Genomic DNA, 12,588 nt, shown 5'->3' on the forward strand with positions numbered 1-12,588 from the left:
AAACAGCCTACAACTTTTTTACTCTCTGTAATTTTAACTAAGAACTCCAAAAGAAAAAAAAAAGAAAATGAGTTCACATACATGACAACAAAACAATTCTTTATTTCCCCTAAAAGCTTATGCTTATCAGTACATATTGAACAATGATGAGGAAGGGAAAATTCCCCTATACTGCATTAAAACTGATGGTATGAACATGTTGACGTGAAACTATAAGCAAACTGTTTGATCACCTTTTAGGGTCACTGAATTACATTACTCAGCAAACTGTTCGATGAAGGCGAGCTCCGTTCGCTTAACCACGTATCTTGAAAAGAGACCGGTGAATTGTCCTTTAACTTTTCGCTCGAATTGAAGCTACCGGCATCTCCATTCTGCAGCGCAATGACGCTTCGAAGTGATCGGGATTTGGTAATACTCAGAGGCTTTTCGCTCACGCTAGATGGAGAGCAATGGGAGGATCCCTCCGATGAAGCTGTGTAAGTGTTTTCTTCGGAAGACGGCCATCTGCTTAGCTTGATGAGCTCCAACTCAGCTGTCACTTCTATCATTGTCGGTCTCATGTCTCGGTGAAATGCAAGGCATCTGAATGCCAATTCGGCGACCTTTTGAACCGACGAAAGGGTCCAAGCGTCATCCATACAGGGCTCGAGTAAGGGGTCTATGATTTCATTTAAACACGCCCTTCCGATTCTGTCAGTTGCTAGAGCTGCCAAGTTTACTTCATCCGGTGGGCGGTTAAAATCTACAGCTTTCAACCCTGATATGATCTCAGCAAGCACCACACCAAAGCTATAGACATCGCTTTTATCGGAGAGATGGAAGTTCTGATGGTATTGAGGGTCAAGATAACCCGGAGTCCCCTGCGGAGCCGTTGAAATGTGGGAGGTTTCCGCCATCCCTAGCCTTGAAAGGCCAAAATCCGCTACTTTGGATCTGAACTTGCAGTCCAAAAGAATGTTGCTCGACTTGATGTCTCTGTGATATATCGGCGGGTTAGCGGCGGAGTGAAGATGGGATATTGCTTGAGCAGTTTCAGCGGCAATGTTCAGGCGTGAGAGCCAAGAAATTCCTTCCCCTCTCTCTCTTTGCAAATGCTGACACAATGTCCCATTTTCCATGAACTCGTACACAAGAATCTGCTCACCGTGTTCAATGGAGCAACCTAATAACTGGACTAAATTCGGGTGCCTTACAGAGGAAATGAGCTTGATCTCGTTCATGACTTGGTCCATGCTTTCGTGTCCTCTGTGTTTGATTCTCTTTATGGCAACCCATTCGTCGTGGAGTTTACCAGCGTAAACAGTTCCGTAGGCTCCGGTCCCCAGCCTTTGCTTGTCGGAGAAGCTATTTGTGGCCTTTTCGATTTCTTTATAGGAGTAGAAGGGAATGTTGCAGTTGCCCGTAGCTGCGGATAGAAGGCGTTTCGTGCTGTGTCTCTCTTTCAGCTTGGATCGTCGGCGAATGAAGCAGCATAGCAGAGCCACACTGATCATCAATGAAGCTCCAACAAAAACGGCTGAGAAAGGAAAAAATTCTCATATTAAGAACGAATATATGTTTCCCCTTAGAGTAGAATATCGTTGTTTAAAATAAAATAAAAACGGATTAAGGTGTTAAAAGAGGAGTTAATCAGTTACCTCCAATCAAAAGGATGAACCTGGTCTTTCCTCCACATTGGCCAGACAAGTATTTCGCAGGGTTGCAAGTCGATGAGACTGTCAATTTACAGAGCACAAGTCACATAATTAAGCCTTGCATTTGTTAAATTATGAGGATTAATCTGGTGTTAGTCATTTAAATTATCAGCGAGACGAGTTTAGAGTTATAAAATGAATATAGAAGTTTCCCAAATTACCTAAGAGATTGAACAAGTTAGGATAAAAAATGAAAATGAATCTGTTGGGTCTTTTGATCAAATTAGGATTGCACTATGTATTTTAGAAAGAAAGAAAAAAAGTGTTCTAATCGTCAATGCCATATAGTATTACTAATTTATCGTAAATGCCATGTACATTAATTCATGTTTTATTAAATGGGCCGATGACTTGACCTCTCTTTGTCCACACCAAAAATGAACATCATTTTAAGCCCACCAACTCTGAGTTAGAGAGGAGACTTAAAATGTAAAATCCTAAAATATAGGGAAATCTCTCTCGAGCTAGACGCCTTCGTGGCCCTGTGAGGGTCATTAATCTTATATTTTCCTGCTAATTAAGGTCATTGCAATACTTAAAGATATAGGTAACAGAATCAAAACTTCTCTACGCAATCATTAAAATATGATAAAAGTCTCATCCAACACACCGTATTAGGTGAAACAAGCCCATCCTGAGGGAGACCCATGGGGTCATCTTATATCTTTTTCTTTATTTTTGGGCCTAATAATATCTATTTCTTTTTCTTAACCAACCCAAAAATGAAAAAACAAGGGAAAGGTCCACATACAACTCTCACACATTTCTTATAATTTTGTCGTTGAGCTGGAACGAAAAATTGAAAAAAAAAATCAAATGATAAAAATTGACCAAAAAAAATTTAAATAAAAAATAAATGTGTAGATAGTTTCAAAAAAAAAAAAAAAAAAAAAAAAAAAAAAAAACTCTTCTCTTAGGATAATCTAATTGGATTAAGTTGACCCCCAACATAATGGACCGGTCCCACAAATTGAGTAGGCAAGAGGCATAACGTTATGAATCCCGAGTGCATTTTCAATGGGCCCTACCAACGGTCCCATTTCGTTAAATATTCAATTTTCCTTACTTAAAAATCATTGTGCTGTTATATAGCAATACAGTCCGTAATTTTTTTATTTTTATTTTTTGTAATTAAGATGTTTTAAATTTGATTCTCATTAATGAAAATTTTGATATAGAATTTAAGAGTTGTTTAATTGTGTGATTGACTAAAATCTTTACTTTTTAGTGCAATATATTATATATTAAATATAAAAAGACCATATATAGTCTACTATGGCTGCTAAATAATAAAATAAAATATTGTTACAAATCCAAAATAATGCACACAAAAATGTAACAAAATAATTGCTATGCTTGTTTGGTGGCGAGTTGTTCTTAGTCTCCTACCCAACCTAATGATATCTATTGAAAGTAAATTTGCATCTAAGCTCATAGACTTTTCGTTTCAGGGTGGCCTATGAATGTGATCCCAAAAATATGAGTCAAACAATATAAGGTAGGACCCTAAGCATGCCTTGGATTGTTTTAATTGGTTATCCTTAATCTTGTGTTTTTATTTTTTTGAAACTTTTTAGCAATGCACCATGAAATTATGGCCTTCATTCGATGTGCTTTTTCGACTTTCAATTTGGTTTTGAATCTCTAAGTTCTAAAATGTGTCGATTTATTCTCTGTTATAAATTTTTTTGTCAAGTTGAAGGTTATTTTTGTTCATTTAGGATTCATTTTTATGGAAAATTAAGAAAAATTTGACAAATGGAAGGGCACAAAATCAATTTAAAATTTGAGAGGTAAATATGATGAAGGGTTTGCTCATGGGAAATGATTTCCGCAGATTAATTTTTTTCTATGAATGAACTATTTATTTTTATTCGTTGATTTTTCATTGTTTTGTTCGATTCAAACGTGAAAAATGAACTTGGGTGTGCATGAAGAGTGAAAGAGTACTATAAAAATCATAGACCAACCTCATAGTTGAAAAAAAAAATGATCAAATAAGCAAGAGGAGGAAGAATAAGAGTTAATAAGTAATTACGAAGTAATCAATCGGTAATTAATCAGTAATTACCTTTCCAGCAGCCTGACCCAGCAACGTAACCATCTCCACGAAACCCCTCCTTACAGTTGCATCTATACCCTTCAGTCCCATTTGGCGATACGACGGTCGTACAATTGGCGTTCTTGTCACACCCACAAGTACCCTCAAGCCACCACCCCAAATCCAACACTTCCACCTCCAGCATCACCGGCGCCGCCGGCGTCGAGCTATTCAAAAGTTGCGGCGGCGCCGAAATCGACGACAGCAAGAACTTGCAATCCTTCCTCTCGACGCTCCCAAAGTCCAAAAATGGGACATCCTTTCTGGTCTCGGCGTAGCAGCTGAGGCGGCTGTTGGAGCTGCAATTGGACGGCGCGTCGAACCGCGCCTGCACCAGAAGGTTGGGAATCTCGCAGCTGCTCGACGCCGTCCCTTCCGTACAGTTCTGAAGAAGAATCGCGTTTCGTGACGTCGGGGCGTATTTCCGGCTGTAGAAGTTGCGGAGGGTGTGGAGGGGTCGGTTGCAACGGCTCTTGAGGTTGATTCTTATGCTGTCCTGGTTTATGGACTGGATTGGAAACTCCCCGATTGCGATTCCTCCGTTTGGAATGCAGTTAAGCCGGATTTCGCAGCCCGATGAGAACCCGAAAGGGTACTGAATCGGGCTGGGCCTGTAACCCGGGCACGCTTGGTTGCAGCGATTTGCTGCATGGACGGTGAGCAGTGGAATAACAAGTACGGATACAATTAGGGTGAAATACTTCATACCAAGTAGGTAACAAGATTACAAAGTTTCTAAATTTTTTGTTCGGGAATTAAATGTGGGAGCTTTGATTCTTCAAGCAATGAACTGCCGGCGTTTCGAACATGATCTGATCGACCACCCAAACGCCACCTGAGGAAAGAAGGAGAAGACGAGAGTGCGAGAGGGAGAAGAGTTTGCTGCTTACGATTCTAATTAAGACACAGGTCTTGCCTTAACTTTTTCCCACGAGGAAAGGAAATAGGCGTTACAAAATAACAAAACAATTCGGTTTCAAACTCGGAAGGAAAATTTGGTTTGAGGACAGGAGACAAAGGAGGATTAAAATTTGATTTGAGAGTCTTAATTTTCACGTTGGAAAAATAGAGACATTGTATTTGCTTATAAGTAATTAAGCTATTTTATTTAACAAATTAATATTGAAAACTATTGTTTGAGTTAGAAACAACGCTTGTAAAGTGGGTTATAATTGCTTTCTTTATTTAAAAAAAAAAAAAAAACAATTTGAGGTCATTTTTAAAGATAATGAAGAAAATCTGACACTAAATTTTGACTGGAGTGGTACTAGTTATGGTATTTACAAAACAAAATTCAAACTTACACGTAAGGAGGCGAGCACGCTTTTTTGACTAACTAGTTTAATCTATTTGTATTAGAATGTTGAGCACTGAAACGCATACATGCAATGTATTAAAATATTAGTTATTTAGAAGATATAATCAAGAGAGATGAGGGATTATATTCACACACTTTAAAAAACTTTCTTCATACTCTTTTTAATTTTTTAAATATTTTTCTATCAAGTATAGTGATGTGTCAAAAATATTAAAAAAATAAACAGGTGTGGAAGAAATTATTTGGAGGGATATGAATATAAGCTCTCAGAAATATATGCACTGATGATAATATTTTATAAACTTAACAGAAGATATTTTTCAAATTTGTTATGCGTATTGAAAGATATATTAACATTAAGGTGTAGAAGAATATATTAGTATCAAAATCGTCATAAACCACCTTCAAACCTAAGACTTATCATTATAAATGAAGAAGAAAATTACTAAATTGTATTACTAAGTAGCCGTTTGATAACTATTTCATTTTTAGTTTTCATTTAAAAAAAAACTGAAATCTTATTTGGTAATTACTTTCGATTAAAAACCAAAAAGTGAGAACTGGATTTGTTTTTTTTTGTTTTTTAGCCCAAATCAATAGTATTACTAAACAAATATTTCAATTCCCACTGATTCTCTTCTTCTTAACGTTTAACTATCTAACATGTTACCGCAACCTGTTAACTACGTACGCCCCAATTGGAGGGAAACATCTTTGTGTTGACCAAGACTACGTATGTCCATTTTTCTAGCCCAATCACCTATATCTTGAAATATTTTTGAAATTCTAAACTCAATTTTAATATTATGACTATTAATTTCTTCGGCTATCGAGGGGTGTGTTTTTTTTTTTGTTTTTTTTCAGTTCTTATCAGAATTCCGTGAATATTACAGCTGTCCTTTATTTTGACCATAATGCATGTTTCTTAAACGTAATCTCTGCCTGCACAAGAGTCCACACCACATTTTAAGATGAGCGGAGAAGTCAAAGCTCTTGGTTCAATTCATGTCAAATTGGGCAACCTTGAAGGCTTTGATTTCTTGAGCTTACGCTTGCTAATACTCTTACTATTCACTTTTTTTTTTTTTTTTTTTAAGATTAAATAAGAGAAATTTTTATGTGTTATCGAAATTCTTACTAATTGATACATCATGTTCCGTGTTATGTTACTCGTGAAATTGGAGATGCATTTTAAAGGAACTTCCCTTTTTTTCTCCTTAAATTGGAGATTAGTTGAGGGATTCATTCTACATCGAATTTCAACGATCTGAACCATTTATTTTATAAGTTTTGATTCACAAATCATCTATTAAAAATTTCAATTAAATACAAAATTATTTGCCTATTTAATTGTGACGACAAGAAGCATCAAATATTTCCGATTTAGCTAATATTTTGCAAAGATATCTATAAAGTGTAACTTAAAAAATAAACGGTTCGAATCATTAAAATTCGATGTGGAAATTCCACAACCAATCCCCATCTCTTCACTTAAAGAAACTATATATATGTACGTATATACAGCTTAAATAGAAGAAATCAGAGTCGAATGGCAAGGCTGAAATTTGACATGGACATCACTTGTCAGCAGCTATGATTCTTCTTGTTTTTTCTTGGCAATATATCTTTGCTTTCATGATCATCAATCTTATTTTTCACAGAAGATTACAGCCTTCGATGGGGGTGGGTGTGGAAGTGGGCTCTTCACCTTTGGACTTTGAAAATTATATATCGTATTATAATGTACGATTCATATAATATAACACCAATTTGCTATATGTTACACGGAAGCATTTGTAATGCACACGCAATTTCACGAATAAAATTAGTGGCTTATTATTCCCGGATTGAGTTTCTCCCCTTTACTCACCGACCAGCAATCTAGACGGTTCAAGAGAGTAAAAGAGATATATGGACGTTGGAGATAGAGAGAGATATATATTGTATGTGAAGTGGGCAGTGAAATGAGACTAATGAAACCGCATGATTTAAATTGAATGATTTAGATTGCTCGGTCCATAGTCTCTAGAGTGTGAAATCATATGAATCCATTATTCCCAATCCCATACTTTGACTGTTTTGAGTAGTTGGTTACTTAAAACAATATTAATAATAAATGACTATTTTTCCTAGCTCTAGAAAATTAGAGTTGATGTTACTAATATATTCTGATCCGACATATCTAACGAATTATACAAACATCAGTTAACCAAAATTATTCACTAATCCAGTCATCAACGATAGCGACGTTAAGAACAGAAAGAAGAAAACAATTAAAAGGAAAAAATAAATACCATAGCAGAATTATTGTTTTTGTATATGTAGCTTTCATGCAGGCATATTGTCTTCCTGATCCAATTTGTCACGGTTGGTGTTTCTAGAATCTCGCATCTGTCTACGTTTGAAATAATTTGCGTCTTTTCAAACATTTGATCACGAGAGCAGCAGTGGTGATGCCATTTCCGTAATTCGAAATAAATTACATGGATATATTTAATCAACCCCAAGAGATATATGAGACGAGAAGAGATCATTTTCGGATCTCTTTCATTAAAATTATCGGATCAAATGATTCGGATCTTTTAAATTTTATCTAACAGTAAAAAATTATTATAACTTTTAAGAGGTCAAAACAAATAAGACATTGGATGCAATTTGAAAGACTCGAATCACTTGATTCGATGAACTTGGTGGAAGAGATCCGAAGAGAATCTCTTCTCATATGAGACAGGCCATTAACCACCTGATGCAAATTCTAGCACCTCCTTCTGATAGAATATAGGGCACTTGACAAAACTTGAAAGGCACATCAGACCAAAACCTATCAGTTTTGCTGATGAATGAAAAAGAGTTAATTAGTTATAAATTGTAATGGATGACGAAAAATATTAGTGTAAGTGTGTTCGTTGTGAACGTTCATATTACATTATTGGTGCTTGCTTTGAAATTTTAACCACCACAGCAATAACAACAAAACTTTTTCCTATTAAATGGGATCGGTTGTATGAATCCTAAAACGTCATTGTACTCGGTTTTGTACCACGTATTCCATTAGATCCAAGTACTCTAAGTCTTTTCCTAGAGTCTCTTTCAACGTCTTCTTAGGTCTTCATCTACCCCTTCGGTCCTGAACATTTGTCTCGTAATCACATCTTCTAACCGGAGCAACAATGGGCATTCATTTCACATGTCCAAACCACCATAACCGATTTTCTCTCATCTTTCCTTCAATTTCAACTACTCCTACTTTACCTCGGATATCCTTATTCCTAATCTTATCCTTTCTTGTGTGCCCACACATCCAACGAAGTATTCTCATCTCCGCTACACTCATTTTATGTTTGTGTTGATGCTTCACCATCCAATATTCCGTGCCATAAAACATTGCTAGCCTTATTGCCATCTTATAAAATTTTCCCTTAAACTTTAGTGGCATAAGATAATCACACAGCACATCGGATGCACTCTTCCACTTCATTCATCCAGCTTGTATTTTATGATTGAGATCTCCATCCAACTCTCCATTCTTTTGCAAGATAGCTTTGAAATTTTAACCAATGAAGTAAAATGTATTCGATTGATGAAGAAAGCATTAGCATAGCAAAACATCCATGTGATGCAAATTACACACTAAATAAAAACGCAAAATGGCACCTTTTTTTTCTTCCTATACATAAGGTCCTAAAAGACGCTAAGGCGCTAGTTGGGCGGTGGGTTGGGGCCTAGCGCTTAGGCGAACTAGGTAGATTTAAGTAAATCTATTAGGGCCTATTTGGTATCCTATTTGAAATTTTTTATCATTTCTCAAAATATTTCTTAAGAATATTTCTTGAAAACAATTTTCCTTAAGACTCAAAAACGTGATTGGTTTGCGATTTAAAATTTTTAAATCTTACGACTTAAATTGGACAAGGATATCTAAAAAGAAGGGGTCACAGGAGAGGGAGAAAGAGGAGAGAGGAGGAAAGAAAGTAAGAGATAATTGAAGGAAAGAGAAAGAAGGGAGATGATCAAACGAGATAGAGATGAAGAGAAGTGAGAGAAGTATTGGAACATAAAGAATGACATATATATTATGAAGTATTGGAATATAAAGAAAGCATGGGGAACAAGCATATAATGTGTGTTCATTTAAGTATTTAACAAGTCTCTTACAATTTATTAAAAAAATAAAATACAAAATGAAAGTTATCTATTTCTTGCCTAAGTGAGTCGCAACCTAGGCGGTCTAGGCAAGCGCCTCAGCAAGTTTAGGCGTCATTTTTCTTAATTTTTAAACACCTAGACATTAATCAGGGCATTGATCAGCCGCTAAGCGCCTAAGCAAAAATTTTTAGAACAATGTCTATACAAGATAAATTTGAGACCCGACTTCCAGAAGGATAGACTGCCTTCACGAAGTACCAGTTCGTCCCTTTAAAAAAAATAAAAGTTGAGGAGTGTTTAATTTGGCAACTTAAGTGATACAATTCCTCTAATTATTATACAGCAGAAGTGGACCACTATGACTTTTTAATCAACATTAAAAATGCGAGATAGTTGAAGCAAGTGAATAAGTACGTTAAAGTAGCAACCAAAGCGCGTGATTCTTGAAATTAAATTAATTTAAGCTAGCAACTTGGCACGCTCATCATATACGTCAATGGATTCCACAAACCATTTAGACTAAACTAGATTAAGTTCACGGATGCTTCTTATTAACATGATCGGAAGAAAAATAATATTGGGGGCCATTGTTTTAGTTTTACTTAACCTATCATTTCTTAATAAGATAAGGTTGTCTGATTAGAGTAATTCTCATATGAAGGGAGATTATGTAGAATTCAGACAATCTTCTTTATATTTATAAGAGAAGGGATGCTTCAACTATCAAACATAGTATGCCTGACCTGATTGAAGATTGAGTGAAGGTTCCGTGCCAAAGGAATGAATCTTCAGAAAGAAGGCATAAATGAATGGATGTGTAGGGGTCTTTCTTTCTTTGCCCGTTAGAAGCCCCACTCTGATTGAGACTATAATGTAAAAAGTGGAAAATTACAGATTTTGATACTAGAGAGTGGCCAACAAACAAGACTAAAATACAAGAACCATTTTTTTCATCCAAAATGCCTTATGAATGACGTGGTGCTTTATGAATGATGTGATTGACATGCCTACTCAAACTTTTCTCCTCGCTCTTTTTTGGGCCTAATTCTTTGTTCACCCTAGCTAAGTGATTCAGATGGTCTTGAACAGAACAAAAGAATAAGCCGAAGAAGAACAAACCCTAATATTTTGGGGCAAGTTATGTGGGCCGGAACGGAGAGTTTAACTAAAATTTCTTTGGTAATCACATAAAAAGGCAAAAAACTAAAAACTCATCTAAACAGGCAATTGTTTTGTAACAGATAAATTCAAATCTCACCATAAATTAAAGTCTACGTGCAAACGGAGATTATAAACAGTACAAAACTACAAAATAACAACGTACGTATTTGGTGCAGAAGAAATGAATCAAAACCCTAGACTAGTACTGACATATTTCACAGACGCGAGCGAAGTCGTATATTTTTGGGCGGCTAAGACCTAATAAATCAAGGAGCAGCAAAGGCATCATCGACCCACTTGTTTTCTTGAACTGAGGGAGAGGAGGGCGAGCTGAGGAGGGCTTGAAGAGCGGCTCGCACTCTGTTCACTAGCTTACGCTGGCGGATGCGCCGCAAGACGACTTCTTTGTCTAGGGGTTGGGAGGTGTGAGTGGGTTTTATATGCACATGGCTGCTCACGTAGTTATGCTCATAAGTTTCTGCAGGTTCTTTTTGTTCTTCCTTCAAACCGATGCCGGTGATGTTCACAGTTTGTGACACGGAGTATTTCGGGTTAGAAAGCGGAGAGGAGGAGGAAGAAGACATTGTTTGGCTAAGTGAGAAGTTAAAAGTGGAAAGGACGAACGGAAGATGGGACTTAAGAGTGAGTGAGATAATTTCTCAAATCAGATAATATTTGTAACGGCAGAGTTTCAGAGAACATCAAGGATGTAGGTTGCAGGGAACATCAGAGTTTCAGAGACACACAGCACACTCAAATCCATGGTTTCTGACAAGGTCGGTTACTGTCCTTTTCAACGAAAAATTTGAGGAGACATGGTGCAACAAATGCTACCATATATCTTAAACCCAAGTGATACAGTAAGTCACATATCATGTAAGAATAAATGAATAGCAACACAAAGCATCTTCAATTTTTAATGGGACATGGCTAGTGGGTTCTGTCAATCTCTGATCGCTTTTTTGGAAGGATTCGATTCTGCTTTTGTTTTGGATTTATCTATATCTGTTGGATTTGATTATTTCCGTCATATCAAATTTGTATGTTTTTGTTATAAAAAAAAAAAAAAAAATAGTATTCATTACACTCCAAAATAGTCACTTTAGTACTGGTTCGTTCTTTATTTTTCAAAGATGTGAATGACGAAATTTTCAAGTGCATGTAACAACTCTGTTAGGCCCTGTGTTGTGTATAGGATTGGTTTGTAGCGTACAAACTATTATTTTCAAGGTATAGTGGGATATAAGTAAAAAAAAAAAAAAAAAAAAAACTTTCTAATTTGGAAGTAGTAGATGAATTTGTCTAAATTTATAGAGAAATGCAAAATGGTTCATTAATGATATTGTCTTTAACTTAACCACCTGTCAGCTTATCAAAAATGAAATTTTATCTTAAAATGCCTTAATGAAATTACGAGCGAAACCAAATAATTATTGTAAATTATTTTATCAAGCTCACGATGTGTGATTACCAACAAAATTACTCGACTGTTCTATTTCAATCCCTTCAAAATGAAAAATTATTTAACTTTCTCATGTTTTAATCCTTTCTAATAATACCTTGAACTAAAAGACCAACTTTTTAGTGACTTTAGAAGGATATTAGATTGAGGTGAAGGGGCCCAACATTTAATATAACATGGATCACAGATAGGCCCATTATTCCCAAGTATTATGGGAAACTAATGGACATTCGACTTTTGTACTAATCCTTATCCATGCAAGGGTTTGGGAAAAGGAAGGGGAGAACATGTTACATGTACAAACTACAAGGCGATACCAAACTAGGGTTTAGGGATGAGTACGAACTACGAAATTACGTTGTTTTCGATTCCCACATAGCCGCTATCTAGAGAAATAACCTAAAGGAAAAACATCTCAGCCGTCTATCCAGGCCATTGGCTTGGGTTGACGACAATCTTTCTTAGTCTCTTCTTTCTATTTTCTTTTTTTTTTTTGGTTGTAATCACTCCTTCGTTGTTGTGACAAGAGTTTTCGTGATCGTGCTCGCTCTCTCATTTTATCGAGGAGAGCTTCTGTGATGGCTATGGTTTACGAATCAAGTTCAGATCTTTAGGCAACAACTATTATACATAGTTAAGGTTGGTTTTTGTTTTTGTTTTGTTTGTGTGTATGAAAAAGGACTATGAGGAAGAAGTAGGGCAT

At 36.1% G+C, this 12,588-nt stretch overlaps 1 protein-coding gene across 1 annotated transcript; it reads right to left on the reverse strand.

Moving 5' to 3' along the window:
* Nucleotides 1-110: 110 nt before the first annotated feature.
* On the reverse strand, nt 111-4,719 carry LOC137717719 (wall-associated receptor kinase-like 14). Its single transcript, XM_068457177.1, has 3 exons — nt 3,769-4,719; nt 1,641-1,718; nt 111-1,519 (listed from the first exon to the last, which is right to left on the reverse strand). The coding sequence occupies exons 1-3, from the start codon at nt 4,502-4,504 to the stop codon at nt 243-245; spliced, it is 2,091 nt and encodes a 696-aa protein (XP_068313278.1). The 5' UTR covers nt 4,505-4,719; the 3' UTR covers nt 111-242.
* Between the last annotated feature and the right edge of the window lie 7,869 nt (nt 4,720-12,588).

The sequence above is a fragment of the Pyrus communis genome, chromosome 1, assembly GCF_963583255.1.
Source record: "Pyrus communis chromosome 1, drPyrComm1.1, whole genome shotgun sequence".
NCBI lineage: Eukaryota > Viridiplantae > Streptophyta > Magnoliopsida > Rosales > Rosaceae > Pyrus > Pyrus communis.

Coding starts and splice junctions, on each gene's coding strand:
- LOC137717719 (XM_068457177.1), bottom strand. CDS start 4,504: ATGAAGTATTTCACCCTAATTGTATCCGTACTTGTTATTCCACTGCTC. Junction 1,719..3,768: donor TGGGTCAGGCTGCTGGAAAG/GTAATTACTGAT, acceptor GTAAATTGACAG/TCTCATCGACTTGCAACCCT. Junction 1,520..1,640: donor GTTCATCCTTTTGATTGGAG/GTAACTGATTAA, acceptor TTCCTTTCTCAG/CCGTTTTTGTTGGAGCTTCA.